Here is a 20,713-nt window from a genome sequence, read left to right as displayed (position 1 = left end):
CCCATAACTTTTGGGTTGTTGTGAGATCATTTTCATTTGTTTCCAGAAACTTTTTGATTTCTTCCCTAATTTCATTCTTGACCCATTCGTTGTTTAATGCCATACCATTCGGTCTCCATGATTTTGGGTGTTTGGGGTTTTTTCCTTTGGGGTTGGTTTCCAGTTTCAGTCCCTTGTGGTCAGAGAAAATGCTTGGTATAATTTCAATATTCTTGAATTTGTTGAGGCTTGTTTTGTGTCCTATCATGTGGTCTATCTTTGAGAATGTTCCATGTGCATTTGAAAAGAATGTGTATTTGGCTTCTTTGGGGTGAAGAGCTCTGTATATATCAGTTAGGTCCATTTCATCAAGTGTGTTGTTTAATGCCACAATGTCTTTGTTGATATTTTGTTTGGAAGATCTGTCCATTTTTATAGTGGGGTGTTAAAATCCCCCACTATAATTGTGTTGCTGTCTATATCTTTCTTGAATTCCTCTAAGATTTTCTTGATATATTTTGTTGCTCATATGTTGGGTGCATATATATTTATGATGTTAATGTCTTCTTGGTGGATTCTTCCCTTGAGTATTATGAAGTGTCCTTTGGGTCATAAGGATATGGCCCCTTTTTTGAAGTCTGTTTTGTCCAATATGAGAATTGCTACCCCAGCTTTTTTTTTCTTGTCCATTTGCTTGGAAAATTTGCTTCCAGCCTTTCAGTTTTAGTCTGTGATGGTCTTTTGTCCTGAGGTGGGTCCCTTGTAGGCAACATATGTGTGGGTCATGCTTTCTTATCCATGCAGCTATTCTGTGTCTTTTGATTGGAGCATTTAATCCATTTATGTTTAAGGTTATTATTGATAGGTACTTATTCATTGCCATTTTTGTACCTGTGTTCCTCTCTGTCTCTCTCTTTTCCTTCCTTTCCTTAAAGCAGTTCTTTTAGTATTTCTTGTAGAGCTGGCTTGGTGGCAGCAAATTCTTTTAGACTTCTTTTGTCTTGGAAGCTCTTTATTTGGCCTTCTATCTTGATTGAGAGCCTTCCTGGGTAAAGTAGCCTTGGTTGTAGGCCTCTGGTTCTCATTACTTGGAATATTTCTTGCCATTCTCTTCTTGCTTGGAGTGTTTCCATTGAGAAGTCAGTAGCTAACCTTATTGGGGCTCCCTTGTATGTTACTTCTTTTTTCTCCCTTGCTGCCTTTAAGATTCTCTCTTTGTCTTGGAATTTTGCCATTTTAATGATAATGTGTATTGAAGTGGGCCTCCTTGGGTTCCTTTTGAATGGGACTCTCTGTGATTCCTGGATTTGTGTGACTTTTTCTCTCATCAAATTAGGAAAATTTTCTCTCATTACTCTTTCAAATATGTTTTCTATCCCTTGTTCTTCTTCTTCTCCTTCTGGTATTCCTATGATTTGGATATTATTACGTTTCATATTGTCTTGCATTTCTCTTAATCCCTCTTCATTCTTTCTGAGCCTCTTTTCCCCTTCATGTTCTTTCTGTGAGATGCTTTCTATTTTGTCCTCCAATTCACTAATCCGACCTTCTGTTTCATCTACCCTATTTTTAATGCTTTCTACTGTGTTTTTTAATTCAGAAATTGTATTCTTCATTTCCTCTTGGCCCTTGCTAATAGTTTCCATTTCCTTTTTCATGTTGATATAGTTTGTGGTGAGATTGTAATAGCTCCCCTGTAGTTTCTGGTAGCTGATTGTGAGCTCTTTGAACTTCCTGATAACCAGTGCTTTGAATTCAGTATCTGATAGTTGACTTGCCTCTATGTCATCTAATATTCTTTCTGAGGGTTCCTCCTTTCCTTTCATTTGGGGATTGTTTCTTTGTCTTCCCATTGTTTGTGAGACTCTTCTTGTTAGCCTCAGCTTCTTAGATTAATCTGTTTTGACACCCTGGGTTTATGGTGTGAACTTCTGTGGTGGAATGCCTGTGAATTCCAGTGGTGCAATCTCTTTTGGTCATCCTGTCGTTCTCTGCTTCCACCTATTCAAATATGCAGCAACTTTTGGCTTCTCTCCTATAGCAATGTGCAATTTGTCTCTCTGACTCTACTATTGGGAGGCCTCTTCTATGGGTCCAGCTCTGGTCTTTTCATATTTTCAAGTTGATCGTGACTCTTGTGGGTAAAAGAAAAAAATGACAAGGAAAGAAATAAAAGGAAGAAAGAAAAAAAGGGTAGGGTAATGGAAGAAAGAGCAATAAGGTTAGAAAGAAAAGAAGACGCAATAAAATAGAAAATCCGAGAAAAGAGGATTTTTCCATACAAAAGTATGGAAAGATGAAACAGTAATAAGATTTAAAAGAAATAACAGATTACTTTAAAAAAGCAAAAAGATAAAGAAAAAGAATGGAAAAGAAAGAAAAGTAAAAAAAAGAAAGAATAAAAATAAAATAAAGTAAAATAAAAAATAAGAAACAAAAAACAAACAAACAAAATGAATCCCCCAAAAACAACAACAAAAAAGGAAATGTCACTTGTTGGCTTCAAACTAGCCGAACCAGTTTTTCAGGTTGCAGTTGGCTGAGGGTCGATTGTTGTGATTTTTTCAGGCAGCCCCTCTCAGGATCCAGACACTTGGCGCTTCTCCCCAGCTCCCTACAATGGGGAACTAGGACTTCCTCACAGCTCTCCCCTCCCAGGGTTACTGCAATGGGCTGGTTTGCGGTGTTGTGGGCACCTGCACCGGCCTAGTTGCCTGGTTCCCTCAGGATTGAGCATAGACCTGCCCCCGTTCTGTGGGGGAAGCTCTAGGCCCTCTGCCCAATCTGGGATTTGCTGCCAAGCTGGGTGTGGAGCAGACCAGGCTGTTGTGTCTATTGGATTCAGAGCCTTAAGCTGTACCTCTCAGTTCTCCTGGGCTGGCAACCACAGAGTCCTTGGTTGGGGCCCTTTGTCCTCAGCACCCTCTCTGCAAACTCTATCAAACAAGTCTTTCCTAGCACCCCACCTTGCTTGGCCAGAAAAGGAGGGGGTTGAGGATCTCGGCTCTTTCCCCAGGACCCCTCAGTGCCTGGGGCTTCCAGATAGTCTGAGGGGGATGGACTGGAAGCTGGGAGCTGATCTGAGGACTGGGCGCTGACCTAGAAACTCTGTGCTCACGTCATGGCACGCTGTGTGGTGTGTATCCCTTCTGCTCCTGTGTTTGTCTGCGTCCCCTGGCCAACCTCTGCCAAAATATCCTAGGGATGGAGCAGCACTGCGCCAGGTGCTGGACCCCGAACTGTGCGCAGGCTGAAATCCCCTCTCCTCCCCTCTGGTTGGGCCTCTTGGCAGGTCCCCGCCAAAAAATCTTAGGGAGGGCACTTTCCGGGTGCTGAACATTGGCCTAGGCGCCGCCAGACACTCGCCCAGATACACTGTGCGTCCGGGCCATTATATCCCCCAAATTGTGTGCAGGCTGAAATCCCTTCCACACCTCTTTGCCTGGGCCACTTGGCCCGCCCCACCGAAAAATCCCAGAGAGGGAGCCTTCTGGGCACTGAACGCTGTCCCAGGCGCCGTTGGGCTCTCGCCACTGGGCGCTGGTCCCCCAACCATGCACCGAAGGAGATCCCTACTATTTCTCTTTGCTCCGTCCCGGAGACTACTGTACCGCTGCTGTCTCCCTACCATCTGGTTCCTCCGTGACTGTTGAGGTTTCTGGTCCCTTATTTTCATATATGCTTGGCAACTGCTGGCTTGCTGGCTTCTCCTCCTTCGATCGGACAGGTTTCTCTCCCTTTTGTACTAGGAACTGGTGGTATCTGCTCCGTCCTACTCCATCGCTATCTTGAAAGCCAAGCTCTTTATTTTATATTCTTGGCTCCTTTGTCAAAGTTTAGTTGTCCATTTATATGTGCATTTATTTCTGAGTTTTTGATTCTGTTTCATTGATCTGTGTGTCTGTTTTTCTGCTAATATCATACTGTTTTCATTACTGTAACTTTTAATATAGTTTGAAGTTCAGGAGTGTAATATCTCTGGCTTTATTCTTTTTTTAATCAGGATTGCTGTAACTATTATGTGACCTTTTGTGGTTTCATGTCGACATGAGGATATTTTGTCCTATTTCTGTGAAAAATGCCATTGGAATTTTGATAGAGATGGCATTAAATCTGTAGATTGCTTTAGGTAGTGTGGACATTTTAGCAATGTTGATTCTTCCAATCCATGAACATGAAATATCTTTGGTGTCTTCTTCAATTTATTTCAAAAATGTCTCATAGTTTTCAGTGCACAAGTTCTTCACCTCCTATGTTAAGTTTATTCCTAAGTATTTTGTCATTGTGGGTGTGATTGTAAATGATAGTGTTTTATTCATTTCTGTTTTTTATTAGTATATAAAAACATAACAATTTTTGTATATTGACTTTGTGTCCTTCAACTTTACTCTATTTGTTTATTATGTGTGATAGTTTTTTGGTGGAGTCTAGGGTTCTCTAGATATAGAATTATGTCATCTGAACATAGTAACAGTTTATTTCTTCATTCCTAATTTGGATGCTTTTTATTTTTATTTTTTCTTGCCTCAGTGCTCTGGCCAGGACTCTCAATACTGTGTTAAAAAACAGTGGTGAGAGTGAGCATCCTGTCTTGTTCCTGATATTAGAGAAAAGTTATCAGGTTTTATACCATTAAATATAATGCTAGCTGAGGGTTTGCCACATATGGCCTTTATTATGTTAAGGAACTTTCCTTTTATACCCATTTTATTAAGTGTTTTTTATCATAAATGGATGATATAGCTTACTTTGTTTTACATTTGCTTTATATGCATCTAGTGATATGATCATACAATTTTATATTTTTTATTTTGTTAATGTGGTATATGTCATATTGATTGATTTGTGGATATTGAATCATTCTTGTATTCCTGGAATGAACCCCTCTTGTTCATGATGTATGATCCTTTTAATATATGCTATTATATTTGATTTGCGTTATCTTATTTAGAAATTTTCATCTGTGTTCATCAGAGATATTGCCTGTGTGTGTGTGTGTGTGTGTGTGTGTGTGTGTGTGTATTGCCCTTGCCTTGTTTTGGTATCAGGGTAAACTTAGCCTCATAAAATGAGTTCACAACTATTCCCTCCTTTTCAATTTTTCAGAAGAGGTGAAAAGAACTGGTATTAAGTCTTTTTTGAATGTGATAGAATTCACCAGTCAATCCATCCATTGTTGGACTTTTTTTTTATTATTTCTTCAATTTACTTACTAATTATCAGTCTAAGATTTTTCAATTCTTCATTATTCAGTCTAGGAAGGTTGTACACTTCTAGGAATTTGTTCATTAGGTTTTTGAATTAAGGTTTTCTTTTAGGTTTTTTAATTAAGTGGCATATAGTTTTTATAAGTATTCTTGTATAATCTTTTGTATTTTTGTGATGTTCATTATAACTTTGCTTCTTTCATTTCTGATTTTCTGTATTTGTATTTTTCCTGTTTCTTCCTTAGTGAGTTCATGTGGCCAGAGGTTTGTCAATTTTTTTTATCTTTTAAAAATCCAGCACTTTGTTTTATTAATTTTTTCCATCATCTTTTCATTTTCTATTTCATTTATTTCCACTCTGAATTTTTAGTATTTCCTTTCTTCTAAGTAATTTAGGTTTAATTCATTGTTCTTTTTCTAGCTCTTTACAGTGAAATGTTAAACTCTTTATTTCAATTTTTTTATATTTCTGGAGGTAGGCTTGTAATGCTATAATCTTCCATATCAGTAATACTTTTTCTGTGTCCCCCAAATTTTAATTTGTCCTACTTTATTTTCATTTATCTCTATGTATCTTTTGACCTCTAATTTTTCTTTGACCCAAAAGTTATTCAGTAGAGTGTTGTTTAACATCCACATATTTGTGGTTTTTCCAGAATTCTTCTTGTAAAAATTTCCAGTTTCATACCATTGTGGTTGGAATATCTTAGTATGTGTTGTATCTTTTTACATTTATTGGGACTAATGTTGCACTCTAATATATTGTTTATTCTTGAGAATGTTCCATGTGCACTTGATAATACACATTCTTTTGTTTTGGGATGGAAAGTTCTATTGCTATCAATTAAGTTTATTCTGTCAAATGTGTCATGTAAGGTTCCTATTTCCTTATTGATTTTCTGTCTGGATGATCTATCCATTACTACCAGGTCTCCTACTATTATATTAGTTCCTCCCTTTAGGTCTGTCAGTAATTTGCTTTATATATTTCAGTGCTCCCAGGCTGGGTATGTCTATAGCAATGTGTTATGTCTTCTTGATAAATTATTCCCTTTATCATGACAAAATGTCCATTTTGTGTCTCTTTTCCTTCTTACCTTGAAATCTGTTTTGTCTAATATAAGTACTGCTATATCTGCTTCTCTCTAGATTTCATTTGCTTTAAAGAACATCAACCACACAGCTGGAAACCTGGTCTACTAGCATGTATGGTCAATAACATCTTTAGCAAAAATTGGAGGAACCACTCCAATTTGTATTCCTGTACTTCTCTCAAAGCCTTGACTATACTTTTCCTTTGAACTCAGTCCCTAAAATGATCTCAAGGCTAAGGGACAGACTTTAGCTTCACATCATAGGTCAGCTTGCAATGCCTAATTTAGGAAGGTTTTCTGTGCAGATACTTGTAGCTCATTCCTTTTAGAGATAATTCCCACTTTGTTTCTAAACAAAGTTTTTTGAAAAAGATAGAACAGTGTTTGATAATTTACCTTCCCAGCAGTCCTCTCAGGGGAGTATGGGCAGAATCATTTATAATAGGGGTTGGGTGTGCAGTGGCCAAACCATCAGGCTTTGATGGGATTCGGTAGCAAACATTCAACGACGAAAAATTCAAGTATTGCCCCTAACTATGCCTGATTAATGCCAAATTTGAGCAAGGGCCCTGGCACTACTAACAGTTTGGAGACTTGAGGACAAGAGTGGAACACTAGAGGTCTGCGGCCCCTAGGGGATCCACCGTCTAGGCTCTGGTTTGTTATTTTCGTTTTGTGTGTTTTTTTCTTTCCCCAGGGAGTTGTGCTTTATTCTGTCCTGTGTTCCGGAAAAGTCGCAGCTACAACTCCACCGGCTCCTCTACTTTCCGGAGATGCCAATAGACCCGAGTATTTGGACCCAGCAAAGAAGATACCTGGTTCCCTCCAGCGCTCTGTGGCCAACTCCCCGCCCGGGCCCCACCTTTCTACTGTCCGAGTGCCCCGCCCAGTCGTGGTAGCGCAGCTGCAGTTCACGCCCACCTGCGATTACTTACTTAACACTTTGTGAGTCTAGCGATTGTTGCGTCTGGTGTCTGCACTCAAAAAGGTAAATGCTCGCTGTCCCTCAGATTGCCCGCTGACCTCCTGGAAAATGACAGCGTCTTGCGAGCCGCGCAGGGCACCTGCCCGCCGCCCCAAGAGTCCTTTTTTTCCTTGGAGCTTTGTTAAGATTCTCTTGATGGCTCTAGTGATCCGGCTACCCACGTCCTTTGGTAGGAATCTGGAGACAGTGTGCGGTCCAGCGGTGAACTGTAGCTGGTCAGGGAGCTGACCGACCAGAGCCAAGGGCGGGGGGATTCGCTTGGTGGGTCCGGTAGGAGGCACCAAGCTTGGTCGACCCCGGTGGTGGGGAGCTGGGGTAGAATGCTTATCCGCAGAGCCTCAGGGTTGTGCTGTGGGGCGGTGGGGTCCTGTAGTGCCCGTGGTGAATGTTGCTTGGTAGTGGGTGCAGAGCCTTTCGGGGCACTAGGTGCTGCTGGGGTTTGCTTGGGGTGAAGGTGTATCTCCAGCAAAAGCTTGCTAGTGTTTGTGGACTGAGTCATTAAGGATGGGAAGCCCTCACTTGTGCTGAGGTAAATGAGGGCTTTCTGTTCAGTTCTCAGTGCTTGAGGATGTTTCAAGGGCCCGTGCTATGACTGTGGAGAGGTTCTGCGTTCTGTTCCCTGGGTGAGGTGGGAGTATTTGTGGCCAGCTATGTTGGGCTAGGGGAACAGGTATTACTTGGTGTTGCGGTTTACAGAAGAAATGTGCAGGCTAGCTGTGTGGAATGGGAGCAGGGAAGCTCACTACTTGCTTTGTATGGGGGCTGGAAGGGTCACCTTTTGCAGGGGAGTCCTTGAGTGAGAGCCCTGGGATTTCAAGGGATTGGTAACGCCACACAGTTGCTTTTTGTACATAAAGGCAACAGGCTCCTTATTGCCCCAAAATCATATTGGTATTGGCTTGCTGTTTTGTTTTTTTTTTCAACTGTGGAGTTACCTTCCTATTCCCGTCCAATATAGACTATACATATTCTGTTTGAATGTCTTTGGGCAATGTTTTACTTTTTAAAATTAGGTTGGGCCCTATTTAAGGGATGATCTGAAGAAACCTAAAAAAAATTGGTAATCAAACCTAGTAAGAAATAAGAAATATAATAAATGAACAGTAAGTAATGGTAATATGGTCACATACACACACAACACAGCTCAAACTAAAAGCTGAAGGCCATCCACTTTTAGGATAGCTACTGAGATTGAATGCATAAATCAAGGGACAGTTGCATAATTTAATCACATACATGCTGTTATGTGATTTCTTTCTTGATGATTCCAGGAAATTCTAGAATGATGTTATGCATTTGTATAGGAACAGAATTACATAGACTTTCTAGTTCATGTTTGTTTTTCTATTATAAGTGAAAATGTCTAGCTCAGGATATTCAGTAATGTAATGTTAATAAAACTCGCCTCTATACATATTCTCTTTCTTTAAAATGCTGTTAATTACTGGGGCTTTTGGGTTGCTTTTTGCTTTTATCTTGAACAGTTGATTGAGGAACATTGAGCTACTACCAGGTCTGTCTAGCTCAGGATATTCAGTAATGTAATGTTAATAAAACTCGCCTCTATACATATTCTCTTTCTTTAAAATGCTGTTAATTACTGGGGCTTTTGGGTTGCTTTTTGCTTTTATCTTGAACAGTTGATTGAGGAACATTGAGCTACTACTGGGTCAGCATAGTGGAAATGTTGAAAACATTTTGTCAGTAGCTCGATTTCAGGACATGATGGAAATGAAACATTGGCCTGTGTATATATACAGAGTCTTAGAATTTAGAATATGACACAAAATAAGTGTAAAATTTCATGTCTTTAGAGTTCTCTTGACCGGTCTCACACTTTTAAGTAATACCAATCCAGGGAGTAAGAAACTTAAGGGTTTCTCAGGGATCAAACCAGACCTTTCTCCTTAGGTCCTTAACCTTGTAGGAGAGGCCTCTGCATTCTTTTAGCCCTTTAGGACTTGATGTGTCTCTATCACATTATTTTATGTAATTGTTCTAACACATTTGTTAGGTTTTCAAGCTCACAGATAATTAAAAATAAGAGGAATTGCTGAAACTAAAATGAAGCTATGGAGAAAAAACTACCAAAATGAAGCACAAGTAAAAAATTCTAAAAGCATAGCAATATAGTAGCTTTACTGTAGGATATACTGGATCTACAGCCCAAACAACTACCTAACGAGCTTCTGAGGGAATGCAAGATCTACTGACTGGCGAAGGAAGATTATATTTAAAATAGTGTGTGAGAAAGCAGACTTTGTTCACATTGGGCTATTCAAAGGAGTAAATTTTAACATTTAAATGGCATCTGTTCACTTATAAAATGCTCAATTCACTAATATGAAATGAATTAATATATTTTTGAAATATTTTAGTCCATATCTATTTTGATCTATGATCCATAAAATGTTTATTTAATAATCACCTCTTACCATAGCATTTCTTGAGCACTGGGTAGAATTAGTAGAATAAGAAAGCATATAACTTCTAACTCCTAGTAATTTGACTCCTGTGAGGAGACTGAGTCTAAAATAAGTGAAAAGTTTGTTTCAAACTATGGATGAGTAAGTAATCTGGACAGAGTGCTATGTACTACAGAAGATTTCTAAGAGGAGAAGTGAGTTTTGAAGTGAATTTAGGAAAAAAATGGAGAATGATGCATATATATATATATATATATATATATATATATGTATAAATAAAATCTCCAACCTAAAACATTGATTTTTGTTTCTTAAATTTACTGTTGAATGAAAATTCACTCATTCCCCAACAAACTAAAAGTCAGTCGGTTGTTACTTGAAGTGCAGCACATCATCCAGTACTACCACCACTTGGGTAAAAGCAGGGAACAAAATTATTTAAAATCTGGCCAAGGAGTGTTCCATTTATTCTGTACTACATACCTGCTACCAGGCCACAGTCCCTGGTTGGTCAGAGATTAAATCTTTTATTTTTATGTTCTTATTTTCTCATTTTTAGGTGACTGTGGTGAGCCACCACTGTTCCAGACTATGGACATAAAGGGTTTCCCTAAATCTTCATATGAGATTTGGGAGAAAGTATTTTATGATTGCAAACCAGGATACTATTATAAAGTTTCTTCCCCCTACAGCACCTTTTGTGAGCCAAATAGTACATGGCACCCTCTTGATGAAGCCTGCTCCAGTAAGTAAACAAATCATTTCTTCTGGGGGGGTGTTTGCTCTAGTGTTTATTTACTTTTACACAATTTAGAGTCAATTTTCCACTATGGCAATAAAGATTTTCTCATGTGAAACTAGGTTTTTAGATAGCAGTGCAGTTTTTAGGATTTGACAGATTTTCTGTAGGCAGTTGGTTCTCAGGGTAAATGTGAATTTTACATTTTCCTTTATAATAGTTAACTCAAGAAAATAATAGTACATAAATAGTATAGAATTATGATATAGATTTAAATTTGTTTTGAAATTTATATTAAAAATAAAAATTTTTCTTTTAGAAAAATCATGTCCAACTCCAGAAGTCCAAAATGGTGGAGCAGTTGGCTCAAAGAAAAGCTTTGAATTTGATAAAGAAGCTCGCTTTTATTGTGATGATGGGTAAGTTGATTCTTAAAGAAAATATGGTATTACCGATTCCATACTGTTTTTCTTTTCTTCTTAAGTATTTCCATAAAGTTGATTTTATTTTGCTTTGGTGTGACAAGTTGTACTTGCACCAAATCAATTCTTGGGCTTTTTATGGAACTGAAAAGATATGTATTTAACAGAAAGAAATTTACATCAGAGGAAAGCCAAATTATATAACCCTTGCTATATGTAATAATGATGTTATTGTAAGCATCACAAATGTAGTAATCATAATGACTTTATCCTTGACAACAAAGTGTACCCTACTTAAAAAAAAAAAGGCAAAACAATTCTCAGAGCTGAAGGATGGGTCACAGAAATGTAGTGTCAGTAAAGTCCTCTAATTCCTTACATATCTTTTGTATGGTTATTCTATGTTTTATCAAAGTCATTTAGCTGTTATTGTAGAAATAGTTGTTATGTAGAAATGTGCATTTCTCCTTTTAATTCCACTTGCTTCATATATTTTGATGTCTGTTATTAGGTGTCACAGTGTTTATAACTGTTATATCTGCTTTTTATAAATACCTTTTATTTAATAATATTTAAGATCCCTTGTATTTGCTTCTTGTAACCATTTTAATTTTAAGTCTATTTTATCTGATACTAGTATAGCCATCCCTGCTCTTTTCGGGGATAATATTTACATGGAATATCTTTCTCTATTCATTCAATTTCAACCTGATTTTGTCCTTGGATCTCAAGTGAGTCTTTTGTAGACAGCATGTAATAGAATCATGTGTCTTTTGTCCATTCTTTCAACCTCTTTCTTTTGATTAGAGAGTTTATCATTTAAATGTAATCTATTGGTAACAAGGAGGGACTTCTGCCTTTGTGCTACTTGTTTTCTATATGCCTGATAGCTTTTTTGTCCACTTCCAACATTACTGTCTTCTTTTTTTAGTCATGTCATTTTTTAAAGATTTTATTTATTTTATTTTTTAGAGAGGGGAAGGGAGAGAAAAAGAGAGAAGAACATCAATGTGTGGTTGCCTCTAGTGCACCCCCTACTGGGAACCTGGCCAGCAACCCAGGCATGTGCCTTAGCCTGGGAATCAAACCAGTGACCCTTGGATTCACAGGCCAGCACTCAACCACTGAGCCACACCAGCCAGGGCCTTTTTAGTCATCTTTTTATAATGAAATGTTTACATTTCTTTCTCATTTCCTTTTGTGTATATTCTGTGGCTATTTTCTTTGTGGTTACCATGGGGATTACATTTAAAATCCTAAAGTTATATCAATCTAAATTAGAACACATAACAACCTAACTCCTTTATAGCTTCATACCCATGCCATTTGGTTGTTACCATCACAATATTTCATCTTTATATACTATGTGTCCCAAAGCATAAATTAATAGTTCTTTTAAATACATTATTTCTTAACATATAGAAAACAAGATTGGAAGTTAAAAAATAAAGTTACAGTAACACTTCACACTAATACTTTTCTTTAAATGTATTCTCTCTTAAATTGTGAAGAAAACAAAAATTACAGTTACCAACTATTATTAGAGGAATACAAGCTTTTATAATTGCCCATGTATTTATATTTAGTGAGATGTTTATTTCTTTTGGGGTCAAGGTTACTTTCTAGTGTCCTTTTATTTGACCTTGGAAAAGTCCCTTGAGAATGTCTTACAGGGAAATTCTAGTGGCCACAGACTCCCTCAGCTTTTGTTTTTCTGGGACTGTCTTAATTTCCCCTTCACTTTTGAGGACAGTTTGGCTGGATAAAGCATTTTTGGTTTAAAGGGTTTTTTTTTCTTTGTTTTCACACTTTTAGTATAGCAACCCATTGTCTTCTGGGTTCCAAAGTTTCTGATGATCTGCTTATTATCTTATTGAGTATCCCTTATGTGTGATGATTCATTTTTCTCATTCCAGTTTTAAGATTCTCTGTTCATTTTTTGTCTTTGAAAGTTTAATTGCATTAGTCCTTGGATTAGTAGCCATAAGAGATTAGTATCCCCCTGTGGATACCAATCCAATTCTCACACATAAAAATGCATAATATTTGCATATAATCTATGAATATCCTTCTGTATACTTCATCTGTAGAGTATTTACAATACTTAATATAACAGCTATGTAAATTGTTGTTATACTGTATTGTTTATGCAGTATAAACTGTATAAACAAGGGAGAATTCTCTGCATAAAGAAGGGAGAAACAAGAAGTAACATACAAAGAGCCCCAATAAGATTAGCAGCTGACTTCTCAATGGAAATGCTCCAAGCCAGAAGGGAATGGCAATAAATATTCCAAGTAAAGAAAACCAAGGGCCTGCGACCAAGTCTACTCTATCAAGCAAGGCTCTCAATTGAAATAGAAGGCCAAATAAGGATCTTCCCAGACAAAAGAAGCCTCAAAGGCTATACCTCCTCCAAACCAGAGGCTTTTTGTTTGTTTCATCCAATATGCCTGAGCTATTCCTAGAAAGATACTCTGATTTAAAGAATATATGTAGCCCTTATCAGGTAGCTCATTTGGTTGGAGCATCATCCCATACACCAAAAGGTTGTGCATCTGATCCCCAGCTGGTGCACATACCTAGGCTGAGGGTTCAATCCCCGGTCATACATGTACAGGAGGCAACCAATTTGTGTTTCTGACATTAATGTCTCTCTCTCTCTCTCTCCCTCCCTCCCACACTCTCTCTTTCACTCCTTCCTTCCCTCTATCTCTAATATCAATAAACATACCCTCAGTTGAAGATTATTTTTAAAAAAGAATATGTACACACTTCATTATATTGTCCTTTGCTTTATTGCACTTTGCATGTATTATATTTTCATTAACATCAAGACATAACCTTCCACCAGCAAGAGTTACAATGCAGCTAAAGGTTCAAATGATGATTAGCACTTTTAGCAGAGAAGTATTTTTAATTAAAATGTCCTTATTATTTCTTAAGACATAATGCTATTGTACACTTAATAGTCTATAGTACAGCACAAATATAACTTTATATGCACTGGTAAACCAGAAAAAATGTATGACTTGATTTATTGTGATGGTCTGGAACCAATCCTGTGATATATCTGAGGTACACCTGTATTAATTAATAAGGGCTAAAACCTACCTAGCACTCATTATGTATCAGACACCAAGTCATCTAAACAACATCACTGAAAACAACCTCATGTGTTACATACTATTATTCCCTTTCATAGATGGGGAAAGTGAAAAAGAGAAACATTAGGGATTTTGCCCAATACCAATAACAAGTCAGTCATGGAGATGGGACTTGAATCCAGTCAGGCAAGCTCTAGGGATTGATCTGTCTACTCAATTATTGTCCTCCTGACTGAGTAGAATGAAAAAAGTAAAAGCATAGAAATTAATGTGTAAGGTGTCCAACCTTTTGATATCTCTGGGCCACACCAGATGAGTTTTCTTGGGCCACACATTAAATACATTGTGACACATAATCACAAAAAAATCTCATAATGCATTAAGTAAATTTATGATTTTTGGATGGGCAGCATTCAAAACCACCCTGGGCTGTGGATTGGACACCCCTACATGTGTCTGCCAGAGAGAGCAGAGACCAGACTGACAGACAGGCATGACAGATTTATTTAGATATCTTTGTTTCTTGGCCAATATGTGTTCAAATGCAAAACTGTTAAATGAAGTACCAGATTTGGCTGGCACGTTCATTATCTTATGTCATTTAAGAAAATTCCTCCTTAAATTACTTTAATGCAGAAAAACAACTATATGAACTTTTCCTCTTTATTATGTACATCTTGATAACTGGTAAAGAAATAGTAACCAGTAACCGTTTCTTTTTTAATTTAGTTATTACTTAAAAGGTGAACAAATTCTAACTTGTAAACTTTTTGGAGACGAGGTGCATTGGGACTATGCTATACCAACATGTGAAAGTAAGTAAGTTTTCACTATAAAATTTAGACCAGCAATTCTTGATCTTTTTGGCCTTTGGGATCCACTTATGCTGATACTTTAAAATTAAAGTATAGTTTACATACAGTAGTACAACATAGTGTATTCAATATTTATATGCCTTATAATATAATCTCTACAATAAGTCTAGTAACCATTTGTTACCATACAAATTTATTACATTATTATTGAATATATATCCTTTTATAACTGAATGTTTGTACCTCTTATTCCCCTAACCTTATTTATCCATCTTCCCAGCCCACTTCACTATGAACCATCAGTTTGTTCTCTGTATCTATAAGTATATTTTTGTTTTGTTTTATTTGTTTTCTTATTTTAGATTTTACATATAAGTGAAATAATATGGCATTTGTCTTTCTTTAACTTATTATACTTAGCATAATACCCTCTAGTCCATCAATATTGTTTCAAATGGCAAAATTTCATTCTTCTTTATGGCTGGGTAACATTCCATTGTATGTGGGTGTATATTTCAATGTTTTTATGTGTATACCTATGTACATGTATACACATACATATATGAGGTCAGTCCAGAAAAAGTCCAGCCATTGTTACTATAACAAGGATAATTTATGTGCCACTGGTGTAACCTGGCAGCCAAGGAGAGTGGACTGGAATGTGCATTTGTGAACAATGACGACTTCACTGTACTAGTCAATGGGGGTGGTAGATGTTATTGGGTGAGCATGTGTACTGCGTGGAAATCATATTAAAAATGACTGAGCAAGAACAGCAACAAATCTACATCAAATTTTGTGTTAAGCTTGAACATTCCTCTCTGTAAACTATTTAGATAATTCAGAAGGCTGCAACTGTGGACAACTGGTAGATGAAGCTGTCATGATTAGCAGCTTCATCGTGACAACATGTCTGCTCCTGCATCATGTCTCCTGCAGAGTTTTTTGGTGAAACATCAAATCACCCAGGTGACTTAGTACCCTACAGCCCAGGTCTGGCACCCTCGACTTCTGGCTGTTCCTAAAACTAAAATCACCTTCAAAGGGGAAGAGATTTCAGACTATAAGATTCAGGAAAATATGATGGGACAGATGATGATTTGGAAAATTGTGGGAGATCTCAAAATGCATACTTTGAAAGGAATGGAGGTGGCATTGTCCTAAGTACAGTGTTTCTTGTATCTTGCGTCTTCTTCAGTACATGTGTCTATTTTTCATATTACATGGCTAGATACCTTCTAGACAGACCTCATATATTTTACAACATTTTATCCATTCATCTATAGATAAACACCTAGGTTGTTTTTATACCTTGGCTGTTATAAATAATGCTGCAATGAATCTAGGAGTGTGCATATCCTTTTGAATTACTGTTTTTATTTTCTTCCAATAAGTACCCATAAGTGGAATTGCTAGGACATATGGTACTTCTATTTTTAATATTTTAAGGTAACTCACAACTGTTTTCCATAGTGGCTGCACCAATTTACAGAATCACCAACAGTGCAAGAGGATTCCCTTTTCTAGAAATCTTTGCCAACACTTGTTGTTTGTCCTTTATGTTTTTAAATTAACAAAGATCACAGAGCTTTGCTTTATGTGGGTCATGCCTATTGATATTTACTATATTGTAATTAAAACTGAGATGTTTCTAAAATAATTTATTTAAAAAAATGGTAAACTCAATACATGTTAAAATATACAATGTATTCTTATAAACAATATAAAATTTCTAAAACAAATAGAATAAAGGCATTGTTTTACATTTTTATAAATCTCTTCAAAATCTGGCTTAAAAAAAGATACCTAGAGTCAGTCTGTTGTAAAATAACAGTTTGTAGCTTTTGGAAATTTTCACTGTACACTCATAAGGATGAAAGTGAAAAAGATAATATCTTAGTATTATTGTGAACCAGCGATTAGCAAATTGACATATCTATAAATTATAAAGCATATCTTGGCTAGCAGTGAATTTTATCTTTAATCACAAGCACATTTTCTCATGAAATTTTCAACAACTCTTATGATGACTAGAACAAAACTTAAAATGGCCTTATAGATAAATATAGGTATTTAAGAAAATTACTTGAAAGTTCATTTTATATGATTTGACTTAGGGTTATACATTTTCTCATGGAACCTTCTAAATGGATATTGGGTTCACAACTAGACTGTAGAAATCATGTTGATGAAATTACTGAAGACATTTCATAGGATTTTATTAATGTTTTCTTAATCTTTCATCTTTCCTTCTTTTCTCTTAATTCCTGTGTTTTCTCTTTTAAAGAGATTTTGTGTCAATCACCTGGAAAAATAGAAAATGGAAAATACACTAATAGCTGGAGGAATGTATTTGAATTTAATGAATTAGTAACTTATAGTTGTGATCCTTCAAATGGACCAGATGAATATTCACTTGTGGGAGAGAGCAAGCTTATTTGTTCTGGGCCTGGCAAATGGAGTAGTGACCCTCCTCAGTGTAAAGGTAATGATATTTCCATTTCTCTTCTTCACTTGTACATACTGTGGAAACATTTTGTAAATAATTTAGCTATAAGTAAACAAACTCATATGTGCTTCTTCCTCTTGTTAAACTGACTTCTAATTTAATTTAATATTTGTCAAATTGAATCAAATAGAGTTCCAGTTGTAGAATTTCCCACCCCAAACCCAAATGGCATTCCAGTTTATACATTATGAACTACTGAGTATATGTATAAATTAAGATTTTTTGCTTGAAAGAACAAAAAAACACAACACATGCTGGCTTAAAAATGAGAAAGTGTTTTCTTATCTTAAAACATCTCAGAGATATAGTTATAGGTAATGGTCTGTACACACAGATTTAATGATGTTTAAGCACTAGAGAGTAACCAAAAGCAGGGAGACACAGAAAGGAATTTGACTTATGAAGAAAGGGACCACTGAATAACAACAAAATATTTATTCTTTACAAGTGCATATAGAATGTTCTCTAAAATAGACCATATTCTTAAGATATCTTATAAGATAATATAAGATAATTTTTTTTAATTTCAAATAATTGAAATCAGTACATTATCTGGTCATAATAGAATGAATTTAGAAATTAAAAAAAAAAGATAATTAAAAAAATCTCTAGCCCTGGCTGGTATAGCTCAGTGGATTGAGCGTGGGCCTGCGAACCAGACAGTCGTGATTCGATTCCCAGTCAGGGCACATGCCTGGGTTGCAGGCTGGTTCCCTGCAGGCCAGTTCCCAGCAGGGGACACACAAAAGGCAACCATACATTAATGTTTCTCTCCCTCTCTCCTTCCCTTCCCCTCTAAAGATAAATAAATAAAGTCTTTAAAAAAAATCTCCAATCTCAGCGATACATCTCATAATCATATTTCAGTCAGTGATGGACTGCATACACAATGGTGGTACCATAAGATTAAATGGAGCTGAAAAATTACTATCATATAGAAAATTCCTATTGTAACTGTTATAAAATTATAGCACAGGACAGTACTCATCTGTTTGTAGTGATGCTGGTGTAAACAAACATGCTGTGCCGTTAGTTATGTAAAAGCATAGCATCTACAATTACTATAGTAGGTTATATTATCTAGAATTGTGTAAGTATACTCCACTGTGTTCACATAATGATGCAATCACCAATCACCTAATGACACATTTCTCAGAACATATCCCTGTTGTCAAGTGGTGCATGACTGCTATTTGACAATCATGTAAGACACTTCTAACTAACCATTGAGTTGAAGAAATAAAAAAAAAACTTAGAAAATATTTTAAATTCAATAAAAGTGAAAACACAACATGGCTAATCAACAAAACAAACAAGCAAGAAAAATATAACCAGAGACATTAAAAAAAAGAACAAACTGACAGCAACCAGAGGGATGGGGGGATGGGATTAATGGAGGAAAGAAGGAGAAGGGTCTAGTCAGGGAACATGTATAAATGATCCACAGACAAGGCCAAAGGGGTTTAGGATTGAGGGTGGAAGTTGGGGTTGGGTGGGCAGGAGGAAAAGGGAGATAACTGTACTTGAACAACAATAAAAAATATCAAAATATCAACATTTGTGTGATACAGCAAAAGTATTACTTAGAAAAATTATAGTATAAAATACATTAAAAAAACCTCAAATCAATAATCTGGAACTTTTGTCCCTGGCTTCTGAGGCTCAGTGGTTGAGTGCCAGCCTGTGAATCAAAGGTTTGCTGGTTTGATGCCCTGTCTACGGCACATACCTGGGTTGCTGATCAGGTCCCTAGTAAGGGGCATGCAAGAGGCAGCCACACATTGATGTTTCTCTTCCTCTCTTTCTCTCTCCCTTCCCATCTCTAAAATAAAAATAATCTGGAACTTTTGCTTTAAGAAGCTAAAAAAGAAGAGCAAATTAAACTTGAAACAAGGAAATGGGGTAATAAAGATATATATCAATGAAATTAAAAATATATAATAATAGAGAAAATCAATGAAACTAATACCTGGTTCTTGGAGAAGATTGATAAAATACATAAGCCTCTAGCTAGAATGACAAATAAAAAGATGACATTTATAACCAATTAAAAAGAGACAAAAGTAATATTCTACCAATATAAAAAAAAGGAAATATTACCAAAACATGTATGCTTATAAATTGACAACCTAAATGAAATTGACAAATTCTTTGAAAGAAACAAATTACTGATGTCCATTGATGGATGAATAGATAAAGAAAATGGGACTTCTGGCCAAGATGGAGGTAGGAATAGACATACTGTGCCTCCTGGCATAACCAAAATAAGGACAACAAAAATTTAGAAATAAAATAACAACCAGTACTGATAGAAAATTGAACTGTATGAAAGTCCAACAACCAGGGAGTTAAAGTAGACACATTCATCCAGACTGGTAGGAGGGGCAGAATCGCGTGGAGAGGGGTCATGGCAAAGAAAAGTGATGGCTGGCCCGGGTGTGCAAAGCAGCAGCTGGTGGACCCAAGTAGGTGATGGATCATGGAGGGCCTTGTCACTCAAGGTAGCTTTTGGACCTAGGTGGTTACACATTCACATGCAGATAAACCAGGCAAAACTGGGGAGCAAGACAGACCACACAACCCGGGGTTCCAGCCCAGGGAAATAAAGCTTCAGAACACTGCTTGAAAACACCTGCCTCTGTTGAGGTGCCAAGAGAGACTCCCAGCCTCACAGGAGAGTTTGTTGGAGAGACCCACAGGGTCCTAGAATGTACAGAAACCCACCCACTCCAGAATCAGCACCAGAAGGGCCCAGTTTGCTTGGGGAAAGTGGCAGAGGGGACTGAAATCTGGCAGAGATAGGAGCAAGCACCATTGTTCCCTCTCAGACCCCTGCCCCAATACAGTGTCACAACCCAGCCCCTGGGTTGCCTGACCTGGGCGAACACCTAAGGTTCTGCCTCTCACTACATAACAGGTTCATCAAGACCAAAAAAAAAAAAAAAAGGTCCAAACGAAAGGACAGATCAAAGCTCCAGAGAAAATACAACTAAGCAAGGAAGAGATAGCCAACCTCTCAGACGCACAGTTCAAAGCACTGCTAATCAAGATGCTCAGAGGATTATTTGAATTTGATTTCAAATTAGATGAAAAAAATGGATACACTAAGTGAAATAAAGGAAAATGTATAGAGAACCAATAGTGTTGGGAAGGAAACTGGGACTCAAATCAATGGAGTGGACCAGAAGGAAGAAACAACCAAACAGAAAAGAATGAAGAAACAAGAATTTAAAAAAAATGAGGAGAGGCTTATGAACCTCCAGGACATCTTTAAACATTCCAGCATTCGAATTAGAGGGGTACCAGAAGGAAAAGAGGAAGAGCAACAAAGTGGAAAACTTATTTGAACAAATAATAAAGGAGAACTTCCCAAATATGACAAAGGAAATAGACTTCCAGAAAGTCCAGAAAGCTCAGACAGTCCCAAAGA

At 36.9% G+C, this 20,713-nt stretch overlaps 1 protein-coding gene across 2 annotated transcripts in view; it reads left to right on the top strand.

The window, feature by feature from the left end:
* Positions 1 to 7,239: 7,239 nt before the first annotated feature.
* The window catches only part of LOC119041987 (membrane cofactor protein-like), a 198,446-nt gene continuing 184,972 nt past the window's right edge, over positions 7,240 to 20,713 (top strand). Inside the window, exons 1-5 of one of the 2 annotated variants that reach the window (XM_053667975.1) lie at positions 7,240 to 7,268; positions 10,251 to 10,436; positions 10,750 to 10,849; positions 14,689 to 14,774; positions 17,062 to 17,259. In XM_053667975.1, the coding sequence (XP_053523950.1) occupies positions 10,283 to 10,436; positions 10,750 to 10,849; positions 14,689 to 14,774; positions 17,062 to 17,259 (538 nt within the window). In that variant the 5' untranslated portion in view covers positions 7,240 to 7,268; positions 10,251 to 10,282. Of the gene's footprint in view, positions 7,269 to 7,394; positions 7,435 to 10,250; positions 10,437 to 10,749; positions 10,850 to 14,688; positions 14,775 to 17,061; positions 17,260 to 20,713 lie in introns of those variants that run through there. The other variant, XM_053667971.1, reaches the window with a different exon arrangement.

The sequence above is a fragment of the Artibeus jamaicensis genome, unplaced genomic scaffold, assembly GCF_021234435.1.
Source record: "Artibeus jamaicensis isolate MK-2021 breed Jamaican fruit bat unplaced genomic scaffold, CSHL_Jam_final contig_475, whole genome shotgun sequence".
Lineage (NCBI taxonomy): Eukaryota > Metazoa > Chordata > Mammalia > Chiroptera > Phyllostomidae > Artibeus > Artibeus jamaicensis.
The sequence above is the reverse complement of the archived record's forward strand: the minus strand, read 5'-3'. Positions and strand labels throughout refer to the sequence as shown.